This window comes from Equus asinus, chromosome 17 (genome assembly GCF_041296235.1).
Source record: "Equus asinus isolate D_3611 breed Donkey chromosome 17, EquAss-T2T_v2, whole genome shotgun sequence".
Classification (NCBI taxonomy): Eukaryota; Metazoa; Chordata; class Mammalia; order Perissodactyla; family Equidae; genus Equus; species Equus asinus.
Window position 1 is genome coordinate 31,582,530 of NC_091806.1, and position 14,726 is coordinate 31,597,255.

Here is a 14,726-nt window from a genome sequence, read left to right on the forward strand (position 1 = left end):
TTGAAACTGACTGGCCTGGGTTACCTTGGGCAAGCTACTTAACCTCTTCGGAGCCTCGGTTTCCTCCTCTGTAAATTCGGATGACAATAGCACCGACCTACTTGCAGGGAAGTGGAGGTTCTGACTGGGGGTTGTGATGCGGGTACGACGCTCAGCACAGTGCTTGGCATGTAGTAAGCATAATAAATGTTAATTGTGGTGGTGGCTGTCATTATTTCAGAAGACGTGGTGAAAGGATGCTTCCGGACACTTATTGATTCCCGGTAAATGTCTCAACCTCCCTGAGCCTCAGTTTCCTCATCTGTAAAATGGAGGGGAGGTGTCACTCCTTGGACTGTGGTGTTGATTAATGAGATGATGATGACAAAGGCAAATAAATACAGATGTAAATTTAATACAGTGTGCCGAGAGCGTTACTGGTGATACTGGAAAGCTCTGTGGGAATGTGAGCAACTGCCCAGGAGATTCCAAGAAGACCTCAGAGAAGAGAGGCTCTCTGAACAGCTGAGCCACCAAGCCAAGAGAGGAAGTCACATTTGCTGAGTGGCCACTATGTGCTGGGCACTTTCCAAACAAAAATGATCATGAAATCCTCAGAACGTCATGGTCTCATACAAAGCTCACAGCTTTTCACAGAGGGAGAAGGTTGGTGGCTGGCAGCTGGAACATGGTGGGTAAAGGCAGGATGCAAAATCAGATCTGTCTGGCTTTTAAGTGTGGCCCTTTTCATTCCTCCGGGCAGGGGGAACAGCAAGAACAAAGGCTTAGCAGAGGGAAAGGCATGAGGAGTTCTCTCTGGCAGGAGCACCGTGTCAGGCTCTGATGGTTTCCCTTCTTAAGATTGATTGCTGGCTCTCAGAACTTCCAGATCCAGGTCAAACTCCTTAGCTTAGCACAGAGTCCCTAGAATAAGGGTTCTAACCCAAGACAGTCATGGATCCCCTTGAGAATACAATAAAATGTCGTGAGTCCACTCCCTGTGAAAATGCACGTGTGAACATGAGCACACACATTTACATTCAAATTTCGGGGTTTTGGTGTACCCCCTCCACGGGCTCTAGGGGTCCACGGACCCCCATGGCTGTAATACTTACCCTTCATCCTCAACCCCTATTTCCATGTCTTCCCCTCGTGAACCGTCAGCTCAGCGAGAGCAAGGGCCTGGTCTGCTGTGTTCACTGCTGTGTTCCCAGCACCTAGAACAGCACCTGGCACCTCAAAGGCGCTCAGTGAGCACCTGTGGAATGAAGTGTGAAGCCAGCCAGTTTCACACCCCCTTGCCTTTTCTCCTGCTATTCCTTCTGTAGGAACCACAGATTCTCTTCATTGCTCATGTACTCATCCTTCACAACTCAACTCAGGTTTCAGCTCTTTCTAGAAGCTATCTGATCTCTTAGGCTGGATTGGGGGTCTTGCCCATGTGCTCCACCAAAGTACTATTATACCTTTATGAAGCCCTCACACTGATCTAGAATCATCAGTTTGGTTTGCCTGCCCCCGCCCCATGAGATATAAATCTCTTGGGGGCAGGAACCACATTTGTAGGTGATTCGTAGGCCTGCTCCCTAGCACAGGACCTGGCATGTAACAAGCCCATGGTTAACATTTGTTGAATAAATGAAAGGAAGTGGTGGGAAATGGAGCTGAAAAGGTAGCCTGGGGTCAGTTTGGAATGACCTCTGCGAGGCCAAGGACTTCCAGTGTGATAGATGATGGGAACTTCTGGATTCTGTTTTCTTTCAGTTTGTGTGTGTGTGTGTGTGTGTGTATAAGATTCGCCCTGAGCTCACATCTGTGCCAATCTTCCTCCACTTTGTGTGTGGGACGCCTCCACAGCATGGCGGATGAGTGGAGTAGGCTGCACTTGGGATCTGAACCTGCTCCACCAAAGCGGATTGCACAGAACTTTAACCGCTCGGCCATGGGACTGGCCCCTTTAGTTTGTTTTTAAGAAAAGAGATAGAGGGGCTGGCCTGGTTGGGTGGTGGTGAAGTTCGTGTGCTCTGCTTCAGCGGCCCAGGTTCTGGGTTCAGATCCCAGGAGTAGACCTACACACCACTTGTCAAGCCATGCTGAGGCGGTGTCCCACATACAAAATAGAGGAAGATTGGCACCGATGTTAGCTCAGGGCCAATCTTCCTCACCAAAAAAAGAAAAAGAAAAAAGAAAAAAAACAGGAGGGGGGATAGATATGGTTGTGTTTGTGTGTTTAATGAATGGAGGAGGACATATCGGAAAGAAGGGAGACTTTAGAGCAGGTAGGCGACCAGTGTAATAGTTCAGATTAAAAAAAAAAACTGGAAGAGAAAAGGGGAGAGATTTAAGACACACTTCCGTATCAGAATCAATGGGATTTATCAATCCGTGTCCCTGCCCCCAAAAGTAATCCTTTCCTTCGCTCTGTTCCTCTGACACCACTCACGGCTTGAGCAGAAGAGCGTTATCACATTGGATTTCCTGTGGGCTCCTGGCTGGAGTCTGCTCCACAGCTGAGAACAGGAGTACTCGCTGAGGAGTCACCTGGGCCAGTCTGATCCTGGGTCTGCAGCCGACTAGTTGTGTGGTTTTTGTCCAAGGCACTTATGCTCCTGAGCCTCACTCTTCTAGTCTGTTAAATGCTGGAAACAATAGTATCCAGTTCACTATGTAAGAAATTATTATAAACCAATGTACCTCCATAAAAAAGAAAGAAAGAAAAGAAAAGAAAAAAGAAATTATGTATTCAGACTAACAAATAGTTATTACAAACCTTTGTATGAGAAATGTGAATAAAATATTACAGCCACTTCGGAAAACAGTTTGGCAGTTCTGAAAATAGGTAAACAGAGTTACCAAATGACCCAGCAATTCCACTCCTAGGCATATACCCAAGAGAATTGAAAACAGATGTCAACATACAAACTTAGCCACAAATGCTCACAGTAGCATTATTTATGATAGCCCAAAAATGCAAACAACCCAATTGTCCATCAACTGATGAACAAAATTAGTGTATGCTAACATACAATATAATATTATTTAGTCATAAAAAAATGAAATACTGATATATGCTACAGCATGGATGAACCTTGAAAACATGATGTTAAGTGAAAGAAACTAGACACAAAAGGTCAAATATTGTATGATTGCATTTATTTGAAATGCCCAGAATAGGCAGGTCCATTGAGACAGAAGCATATTAGTGGCTGCCAGGAACTGGATGGGAGAAACGGGGGGTGGTTGGTAAAGGGTATGGGGCTTTTTCTCTGGGTGATGAAAATGTTGGGCAATAGGTAGTGGTGATGGTTGTACAACTTTGTGAATATAGTAAAATCCACTGAATGGTACACTTTAAAAGACTGAATTTATGATATGTGAATTATATCTCAATTAAAAAAGAACACTTTTGCACGTGTCAGGCACTAGGAATTCGATGCTGAATAAGCTACAGACTCTACCCTCAACGAACACAAAGGCCAGTGGGAGAGAGGCATCGATGAGTCAAATAATCACATATGAAGGGTAAAGGATGGAGGACAGAGGTAGGATGCTATCAGAACATGTAGTTGGGGAGGGGGTTGATCTAGACTGGAGGTCAGGAAGGGGTCCGTAAGGGTGCTGCTTGTGCCACGATCTGAAGATAGCTTTCCATGTTCCAATCAGTAGGATGTATCAGCCCCCAAGAGAAGAACACAGCGCATGCAGAGGTTCTACAGCAGGAGGACATTTCGGGAGCTGAACAGGGTGGATGAAGCACGTAGAATGAGGGGGACTGTGGTGTGAGGGTGCAGCTGGAAAGATACACTTGCATCGGATCTTCTAAGATAATCATAAGTGCTCAATAATAACCAAAAATGACCTTCCTCCTCTCTAACTTGCTCCTCCTCCATTGTTGCCCACGTCCCTAAAAGCACCACCCTCCACTCAGTTGCTTCAGCCAGAAAACTGGAGTTATCCCAGGCTCTGCTCCCAGCCTCACCTTCCACATCCAACCTACCAGCAAGCCTGTGGTTCCTCCCTTTAAAGACCTCTCATCTCCATCCACTGCTGTCCCCGAAGCCTGGGTCATCAGCAGCTCCCACCTGGTCTCCTGCAACCCTTTCAACCTCATCTTTCCGATTCCACCTGTGCACATGACCCCACCATGTCAGAATGATCTACGGGAAACACAGATGGGGTCGCTCCCCTCGAAAGCTTCCCAGGACTGTTGGGGAAATGTACAAATTCCCAATAGTGTCCCTGAGTCTGTCTGTGCCCCACCTGCTGCCCCAGCCCCCCTTCTGACCTCCCTCCTCTCTAAGCTGTCGCCATGGTGACCTCTACTTGCTCATTCATAACCTATGGTCTCTCTCACCCCAAGTTCATCCTAGGTCTGGAATATTCCCCTGCCCCGGCCAAGCTAATCCTTCAGAATGTGACTTAGGGGTCACTTCCTTGGGGAAGGCTCCTTGCCTGACTCCAGCAATAAATCCCTTTGCTATGTGGCGTACATATCATCCACATTTCCCTTTCATAAAACCCATCACGATGTGTCCGTTTCCTCTGCTGGACTGTATGGGCCAGAGAGCAGGGACCTGTGCCCACACCATCCTCCCACCATCCTCCCACCACTTAACACAGAACCCACCACCCACCATGCCCCCCGCCTGGCAAATTCCTACCCATCCTTCAAATCTCACTCACCTATCTCTTTCAGAGGGATAGCCTTCTCTGAGCACCCAGACTTGGGGACACATTCCTTTTTACAGCACCATGCCTCCCTGGTCATGTCTTGTAGCACTTAGCCCAACTGCAAAAGCGACTTATTTTAGTATGTCTCCCCCATTAGATTTTCTCTTGTTTCTGCTAGCCACAAGACTCCCCTCAGGTCAGACTACAACAATTCTTATGAAAATCCCTAAAATGGTGTGCAAAATTCTAAGCGCACGTACATTTGCTGAAGAAACCGTCTGTGGCTCTTGTTGGAGTTTCAGAGGGATCTAAGACCTGAAAGAGGTTAAGAACCTCTCCCCAGGAGCTGAAGGAGCTCTTTCCTTCAAAACAGCACTGTCAGCCCAGACTTCTACTCTGTAAAACCCTCCCCACCGAAATGTAAGCTCCAAAAGGACAAGAATCTTTATGTGTTTTGTTCACTGATGTATCCCAAATATCTGGAATGGTACCTGGTCCATTCTAGGTGAAGTTGTAGAAAGGACAACATGGTCTCAGACAATTCCAACAGTTGTGAGAATTGCACATGTATTGGCTATGTGTTGCTACATAACAAATTACCCCCAGATGTAATGGCTTAAAGCAAGATTCATTATCTCGGTTTCTCTAGGTCAGGAGTCAGGGTGCAACTCAGATGGGTCCTCTGCTTCAGGGTCTCCTCCTGCACAGTGTTGGCCAGGGCTGTGGTCATCTGAAAGGTCAACTTGAGAGGGATCTGCTTCCAAGCTCACTCATGTGGTTGTTGGCAGATTCAGTTCTTCAGCAGCTGGAGGCTACCCTCAGTTCCTTACCACACAGGCCTCTTCCCCAGCAGCTCGCAAGATGGAAGCTTGCTTCACCAGAGTAAGCAAGCAAGAGGAGAGAGAGAACTAACAAGGTGGCCATTATAATCTTTTGTACCTTAACCTCAGAGGTTATGCCATCACCTTTGCTCTGTTTGTTAGAAACAAGCTTCTATGTCTAGTGCACACGCAAGTGGATTACAGTCATGCATTGCTTGATGACGGGAATGCGTTTGGGGAAATGTGTCATTAGGCAATTTCATCACTGTGCAAACATTGTAGGGTGTACTTACACAAACCTAGATGGTGTAGCCTTCTACATCTCTAGGCTATACGATACTAATCTTATGGGACCACCGACATACACGTGGCCCATTGTTGACTGAAACAGCATTATGCAGCAAATGCCTATATTTGAGGGATGAAGAGCAGCAGGCAGGATCATTGGGGGCCATCTTAGAGGCTGCCTAGGCCAGGATATTTACATGTTTTCTCATACAGCATCCGCTCATCTGAACACGCAGCAGAAGGCACAGACCACAGGCCACAGGTCAAGCGGAGGATGACGAGGGGAGAAATTAGCAGTGGGAGGTTTGGTGGACAGCCGAGCCCCTGCCCATCCTTTGGCTGACTGCTGCCAAGCACAAATGAAGGCTGACTTGTCAGATCTTCTAAACTGTTAAAAGAAGCTAAGTCCAGATTTTTATGAGACATTTCCTGATTTTTAAAACTGTGATAACCTAGCAAAAACGCATGAGGATTAGGAGTTTTTGACTCCTCTCTATGGCAGAAAGGGCTTAGTCCATTCTAACGCCCTTTGTAGATCTGTTCCATCTCTCCTATACCCACCCTCCCACCCCCTGCACCTATTCACTGAGGGCTGGGACCTGCTAATTCACTTTGGACACTTTCTATCGCTCTATGTGTGTAGCAGGCCAACAATAAATATAGTTGAATGAAATTGCTGACAAATATCTCATTACAGAGCATTCTCCCCCATTGCTAGAGGAGAGGTTCAGAGTGGGCTGTAGTGTCTGAATAAGTTGGAATTCTGGCTCTGCCATTAGCTTGCTGTGTGACCTTCAGCAAGTTACTAACTTCTCAGAGTCTCAGCTTCTTCATCTATAAAATGAGAATAATCATACCTGCCTCAGAGCTGTTAAAAGGATTAACTGAAATAATGTACTTATTAGCACACTGTAGCAACTTCATAGCTATTCTTATAGGCTCCCTGGCACATCTCCCCTTCATCCATTACCTACCATCACATCCCACTATCCACCCGGCCGGCAGCTAGAGGGAGCCTCTAAAATGCAGCTCTGTCATTTTCACCGCCAGGGTTTACATCTTGCAACAGTTTGCTGATGCCCTTAGTAGAAAATAATCCAAACTTCTTAACACAGCTCATCAGGCTCTTTTGCCCAGCCCTTAAAGCCTCCTCTCTCACCACGACCTCCTTCACCCTCAGCACTCCAGACACGCTGAAGCTTTGTTTCCTGAATGTTCCACACTTTCTGCCACTTCAGAGCCTTTGCCAAGTGCTATTCCCTCCACTCCTACCACTCCTTCTAGATGTCCCAGCTACGTGCTATCGGAGAATTTCCTGATGTCCCTTGCTAAACCTGAGGGCAGGTACAGTATCTATTTTCCTCACCACACCCCTCTTCCCAGCACAACGCCCAGACAGAACAGGCAGAGAATACACATTTGCTGAATTGGCCACAGCAGTGCTGATTCCGTGAGCAGACAGCGCCACCTGTTGACCCAAATGTGCACTTCAGTCCCTAGAAAGAAGCCTTAGCTTTCCGCCCACCAACCAAGGTAGGAAGACAATGGTTATGAAATTTTCTGAGGGCTTATCCGATGTCTCCTTACACCAAATTTAGCAATAAAATAATAATAAAAAAAAAGCTAACATTATTGAGTACTTAACATGGGAGAGCTAGGCACTCTCCTGAGGGCTTTAGTTATCAACACATTTAATTTTCACAACCACTCAATGAGGTAGGTACCTTTATTGCCATTTTATAGAGGGGGTAACTGACGCACAGGGCAGTCAAAACCTCACCCAAGATCACACAGCTAGTAAATTTCACCCCAGGCGGTCTGGCTTGAACCTGCACTTTTAAGCCCCAAACTCACTCCCTCTATTGTTTCCTTTTCTCCATCCCAATGACCTGGTGAGGTTCCCTCCCAGATACCTCCTTCTACCGTGAAGGCCCCTGTGAAGGTACTGCCCTCACAGGGGCATGGGTGTCAACCAAAATTGCACCTGCAGTGTGATCCACACCTTCTGAAAGCTGCATGACTCTCCAAGGGCAATCCTCAGGACAGGAATGAGAAGCAGCCTTCCCCAGCAGAACAGCAACCGCAGCAGTCAGCCTCAGCCTGTTACCGCTCCATTCGTGTGCCCTCCAGCAGGCAACCACCTCTCTGAGCCTCCACTGCCTACTAGGACCTTTAGCCCAGACAGATGGATGAGATTAGATGTTGTACAAAGACAAGGCATGCGCACAGTGCCTGGTTCAGGGGAACCCTGAATGGCAGTGGTCATCACTCAGGCCCCGCCCTGGATCACTTCCCAGGCATGGTCACTCACATCGGCAAGAAAGCTGGGTCCCCTCACACGTTTCAATCCTGCCATTTAGAACCAAAAGGCTGGCTACCTCCTTCTTACATCCCATCCACTTTCCACCCTCTCTTCTAAATCATTCCTTTCTATCATTTGTGAAAATGCCTGCCCATCTCCACTAAATTTTAAGTAGTTATTTAAACATATATATAATGAATATTTACTGAGCACTTCCTACGACCCAGTCACTTTTCTAAACGTTTCACACATATTAACTCACCTAATCTTCACGGGAACACAATGATTATCCCCATTTTGCAGATGATGAAGCTAAACTACAGTGCGGTGACACATTTAGAGTCACACAGCAAGTGGCAGACCTGGGGTGCTAACCAAAGCCATCACACTAGTCTATAAACACTACATCAGACTCCCTCTGCTGGTCGAGGCTGTGTCTGCTGCCTTTACTTCCAAGGGCCAGGCATGTTGCTTTGCACACAGGTGTCAACAGACTTGCTTTAATATATATATACATACACACATACACAGTCACATTCCTGTGTGAGAAATACCCCTTCTTTGACCAGGAGAGAGCTCTACCATACTCTAGGCTCCTGGAGGTTCTCCAGAGAGAGCCTAGGCCCGGCAGTCTTCACAGATGACACCCAATGGGGGCATTTTTATTACACAAGTGGGAAGGGGCAGGGTGCACCTTGGGGCGTATACTGTCTGGGCCTCACGCGGGCCCAGAGCTCTGCTGCACCCTCTTCATCAGCTCTTCATCCTGCATAGACAACTCTGTCAACTTTTTGCCCATCCGCTCATGGATGTCCAGGTACTTGGAGACACAGCGGTCCAGGCACACAGACTCGCCCTTGGACAGTTCTGCTTCCTTGTAGTGGGGAGGCACGCACTTCCGGTGGCAGGCACTGGTCATTCTGTGGGGGAGGGAGGGCAAGGTCAGGTTGGCAGCATCCTGTGGCATACCAGGACCTCTCAACCATTCCCACCCTGCTATACGGATTCCACCTCCCAAGAAGGCAGTGTGAATCCTGAGCTTGTGCCTCAACCACCTTGAAAGTTCTTTGAGAGGGGGAACCTCGTTGGAGCCCACGTTTCTGACTAATTAAATCGAAACCATTAGTTGAGTACTAGCTATGTCCCAGGCATCACGCTAAGTGCTGACATGGATTCTGTTATGCAATCTTTATAATAACCTTATGAGGTCGGCACGATCATTACTCCCATTTCACAGACAAGGAACTTAGGGCACAAAGCCTCAGGATCCCACACAGCTGGGATCTGAAGCCAGGTAGCTGACTCCACAGCCTACATTTAAAAATTATTCTAATAGGGGGCCAGCCTGGTGGCACAGCGGTTAAGCTTGCACATTCCGCTTCAGAGGGCCAGGGTTTGCTCGTTCGGATCCTGGGTGCAGACTTTCACACTGCTTGTCAAGCCATGCTGTGGCAGGCATCCCACATATAAAGTAGAGGAAGATGAGCACAGATGTTAGCTTAGGGCCAGTCTTCCTTAGCAACAAGAGGAGGATTGGTGGCCGATGTTAGCTCAGGGCTAACCTTCCGCAAAAAAAAAAAAAAAAAAGTGGTAAAGGTACAAATCATTCAAATATATATCCTCCAAGATAAACCAACTAATCAAGAGAGGCTACCAGAGAGCTTAAGCCGATAAAAATAGCAAACGTTTGTTGACTCCTCACTATATGTCAGGCTTGATGTTAAGAACTTATATATTTTTACACTTAATATTTATGACGTCTCTATGAGACAGGTGCTATTATCTCCATTTTATAGATGGGGAAACCACTGGTCAAACAGCCCAAGTAATTTGCCAAAGGCCATACTGGTGGTGACTGGTGGACCTACAGTTTGTTCGCAAATTTGCTAAATGGTCATGGGCACTAGTTTGGAGTCAGACTGAAGTGCTGGTCCTGACATTGTTACTGCCCAGCTGTGGACTCTGAGACAGTTTATTTAACCTCTAGAAGCCTCAATGTCCTCACCTTAAAACGGGACAAGTAAAACTAACCCAGTGGATTATTTTGAAGATGAAAAAGAAGATACTGCATGTAAAATGCTCAGCAATTGCCTGAGAGTCAGAGTTTAAGAAATGTGAACTACTAAGAGGGCTGTGTGCTCTTTGTCAAAAGGCAAATGCTCAAGTGTCCTTGAACCTAACCTGAACCTGGACTGGAGCTTCTCCTCCCACTCAGCTCCTTCATTGCCAATTCCATCCCAATCTAAATGCTCAACTCGGTCTAGTGACCCCATACTGCGGCTGCATTAGCCCTCAATCATGGGGAGCCAGGGAGGGTAGGCACGGACCTCAGACTCCCCTAGATTGAGAAAAGCATTTTTCAGAAGTCATCCACCTCTGCCCTGGGAATGGGTGACCCAGGATCATTCTCTAAGACTAGCACAGAGTAGGTTCTTACCTGTTGTACATATCAGCCATCATCTCTACCTCCAGCTCCGCCGCCAGCTGCTGGGCCCTAAGCGGATCCATCTGCGCCCCGCACCGTGAAGAGATCTTCTAGCCTCCTAGTCCTGGAAGCAGACAACATCGTCAGCAGCCACCCCTCCCATTCACTTTCCCATCCCAGGGGCTAGAGGATGTGGAGGAATCACAGGACATCAGACCGGCAGGGGCCAATGACCTCAGTGAGTTCAACCACCCCATTTGGCAGATGTGGAGACTGAGGCCCCGAAGGGGAACACTGCCTAGCCCAAGGTCACACAGCACGTCAATGGCAAGGCTTAAAATTGAGCTCCCGAGCCCTGAGGCCCAGTCCCTTGAGGTCACCTCTATCCAGGAGCAGATGGAGAGACCAGAACGGACACACTAAACCGCTGGCCTGAACCTCCGGGGAGCTGGGAACTCGATCACCGGCGGAGCTAAGGCGCCCGGGCCCCGACTCCGGGGCTGAACCCCTAAAAAGGCGGCGCCATCATCAAGGTCACCTTGATGGTCACTCACCACGGCCTGGGGACGGTCACAATATTCCCGGTGTCCCCAACTTCAGGCAAACACTAGAAACTCACCAAGGCCCTCAAGAGGCTAAAGCGGAAGCACGTGGGTCACTTCCGAGACGGAAGTCCCGCCTCTGCTTTGATCCAGACCCGCTTCCGGAATCAAGTGCCAACGATCCGGCGCTGGGAAATCCGCTACCATAGAGACGGAGCGGCCGGCCCTGACCGAGGGCGAGGGCGACTTGGAAATGCTAGAGGGGACGCCAAAACACCATAGAGGCTTGGGCGGGGTGCAGAGCGCCTGCATGTCGAGTCGGCTGGGCGGAGAGGTTTGAGTTTATTGGTCCTGAAGGAAGGGGCAGGGTGACGGAGATCCCCGAACCTCGCCCTCGCTCCCGGAGAGTGACGCCTGAGCACAAATCAGGCGTGGAGAAGGAGCAACGCCCCCAAGCAGCAGTTATGTTTGTGCTGCACGTTAAGGTCACTGGGACGCTTTAAAAAATCCCGGTGCTCAGGCCTCACCTCGTACCGGTTAAATCAGAATCGCTGGGAGTAGGACCCAGGTGATTCCTATGAGCAGCCAGGTTTGAGGACCAATGCTCCAAGGGATTTGAGTGAATTCCGCTGGGTGTAGTCACTAAGCTTTCTCTGGGGTTGCAAAGATAAGCCAGGCACGGTTCCCACTCGCAGAAAAACGAGACCTGTATGCGCTATGTTTTATTCAACTTCTGTTAGACCGCCCTGGGCCATAAAGAGATGAATAGGAGCAATTTTCGCCCTCATTAGAGATAACCTAGTACCTTTGGGTGAGGAAGAAGGAGGGTACTTGTGAACTCTTCATCTTTCAAGACAATGTATTCCTCCATCTGCACTCCCGCCACAACAGAAAAACCTGCTTCAACCCTTGATTTTTCAAGAGATTTCCCAATAAACGAAATATAGAAGATGCAGATTAATGATGCAAAGGGACACTGCCCTTTGGAAAAGGTGGACTGGACACTTTATATGGTTGATCACCATATGCTTCCCTAATTGTCCAAGAAAGTCCGATTTTCAACCCTGGGCCTTTTCTGCTCTGAGGACTCATCTTTGTCAAACCTTGTGCCCTGACACTAAAATTGAGGTATAACATTCATACAGTAAAGTGAGTAAAATACATGAATCTTAAGCTTAATTTTCTAAGATTTATTCATTCTGAAAACCACCACTTAGCTCAATATGCAAAATGCTTCTAGCACCCTAAAATGTTATCTTAGGTTCCTTCCCAGTCAATACCCCCTCTCTTGCAGTTAACAGCTATTCTGACTTCTAGCACCATCAATTAGTGTTGCCTGTCCTTGAACTTCATGTAATTGGAATTATACATGATCTTCTGTTTTCTGCCTGACTTCTTTAGTTCAATGCATTCATATCGTTATACATATCTGTTATTCATTCTTTCTTATTGCTGTCCTTCTCCATTCTCTTGTTGATGGACTTTTGGGTTGTTTCCAGTTTGAGGCTATTATGATAATACTGCTATGAATATTGTCATACATACGTTTTAGTGCATATATGTTGCCCTGGTTTTTGCTTTTGAGAATGTAGTCAACGTATTATGGAATATTAAGAAATGGCATGGAGGGGCTGACCTGGTGGTGTAGTGGTTCAGTTCACATGCTCTGTTTCGGCGCCCAGGGTTCAGATCCTGGGTGGGGACCTACATCAAGCCATGCTGTGGTGGCATCCCACAAACAAAATAGAGGAAGATTGGCACAGACGTTAGCTCAGGGCCAATCTTCCTCATCAAAAAGAAAGAAAGAAAGAAAGAAAGAAAAATTACATGGAAAAAGGAGATTGGTTCTTACGAAAGGAATCTGCTTTCTAGGGGGGATTTTTATTAGGTGTTATGAAAGGTTACATACTGTATTTCCATTTAAATGACATTCTCAAGTGACAAAATTACAGAGATGAAGAAGAGATTAATGGTTGCCCGGGGTTAGAGTTGGTGGGGAGGGAGGTGTGCCTATGAAGGGGTAGCCCAAGGGAGATCTGTGTGGTGGTGGAATGGTTATGTGTCCTGATTGTGGAGGTGTTCACACGAATCTACACGTGATAAGATGTCTTAGAACTATACACACCATTGTACCAATGTCAGTTTCCTGGCTTTGATATTGCATATAGTTATGTAAGATTTAACCTTCAGCGGATAAATCTTAAGTAAGATTTAACCTTCAATACCCTCTCTGTACTATTTATACAACTTCCTGTAAACCTATAATTATTTCAAAATAAAAAGCTAAAAAAATCATTACAAAAAAGATAATGTACTTAAAGCAGCTAGTCCATGGCAGATGCTCAATAAAAATCATTGTTCATATTCTTTTTTAGAATTTTATTAGGGCAAATTTAAAACAGAAAAGTGGAGAGCACGGTATATGCAACTTCCACATAGCCATCATCAGGATTTAACAATTGTTAACATTTAGCCATATTTTCCTCATCTGTTTGTATCTCTAACAGATAAAGTCTTTTTTCCACAATGCCATTTTCATACCCTCAGAATTATAGTGATTTCTTCATGTAATCCAATGCACATATTCAATTTCCCCCAATTTCTCAAAACTGTCTCTTTTTTTAACGTGGCAAGAACACGTCACATGAGATCTACCCTCTTAACAAATGTTTAAGTGCACGATACAGTATTGTTAACTAAATGCACAATGTTGTACAGCAGATCTCGAGAACTTATTTGTCTTAAATAACTGAAACTTTACACGCATTGAACAGCAACTCCACATTTCCCCTCCCCCCAGCACCTGGGAAATCATTGTTCTTCTTGATGGTGATGTTATTGTTATTATCTACTATGAGACTGTGTCTTTTCCTTCCTATATTTATACATTTGGGGATTTGAGAAGCTTATCACTAGGAATCTCCAATTGTGCCTGCTAAATTTCTTCTTGTAGAAGACAATTTCTATAGCCCTAGCTTTCCAAGATCTCTTTGGAATCCAGATACGTCATCCAAAACCGCTGACCTCTGTGAGCACCATGCTGAAGCTCTGGTCCCTCACTCTATGCTGTCTTCTCTCCATTCCCAGCCTCCCAGCCTCCCTGAGGGAAATCATATTTGCTACTCATCACGGGTTAGTATTGTCCTCTTGGATGGGACCTTAGCCCCAGAGGAAGGGAGAGAGGGTTGTCACCTAGGATCTTATATGGACCGTGACCACTCATGAGAGACAGCCTGGGTGGACTTTCCTGAGATGAACAGGAGACGAGACAATAAGAACGTCAATGCCTGGAATGGGATAGTCATTCTATTAGCTAGAAAAGAAAGCTGGCACAGTCTTAATCACTGTTGTCCACTATTACCATTCGCACCCCTTCTCACCTCCACTGCTGACGCCATGGTCCAAGCCTCCACCATCTTGCAGCTGGGTTACTGCAGTAATGTCCTCACTGGTTCCCCCGCCTCAGCTCATGCTCCCCCTTCAGTCTCTTTTCAAAACAGCAGCCAGAGAGATCTTGTCAGAAACTAAAGTTAGATCATGCCATTTCACAACTGAAAACACTCCAATGGCTTCCGATCACGGACCAAAAGCCGAAGTCCTTACAGTGGCCTACAAGTCCCCGCATGATTTGGCTCCCCACTGCCTTTTATCTCCTACTCCATTCTCCAGCTCCATTACTCTGCCCCAGCCTTGCTGGC

At 46.8% G+C, this 14,726-nt stretch overlaps 1 protein-coding gene across 4 annotated transcripts; it reads right to left on the reverse strand.

Annotated features, from left to right (window-relative positions):
* Positions 1–8,547: 8,547 nt before the first annotated feature.
* On the reverse strand, positions 8,548–14,509 carry TIMM10 (translocase of inner mitochondrial membrane 10). 4 transcript variants are annotated; one of them, XM_044749907.2, is made up of 3 exons: positions 14,409–14,509; positions 10,499–10,610; positions 8,548–8,981 (listed from the first exon to the last, which is right to left on the reverse strand). In XM_044749907.2, exons 2-3 carry the CDS (start codon positions 10,567–10,569, stop codon positions 8,780–8,782), a joined length of 273 nt encoding a protein of 90 aa, XP_044605842.1. In that variant the 5' UTR covers positions 10,570–10,610; positions 14,409–14,509; the 3' UTR covers positions 8,548–8,779. The 4 variants fall into 4 exon arrangements, with proteins under 4 accessions (XP_044605842.1, XP_014683323.1, XP_014683322.1 ...); XM_014827837.3 differs by lacking the exon at positions 14,409–14,509 and adding an exon at positions 11,106–11,256; XM_014827836.3 differs by lacking the exon at positions 14,409–14,509 and adding an exon at positions 11,041–11,197.
* Positions 14,510–14,726: the final 217 nt, after the last annotated feature.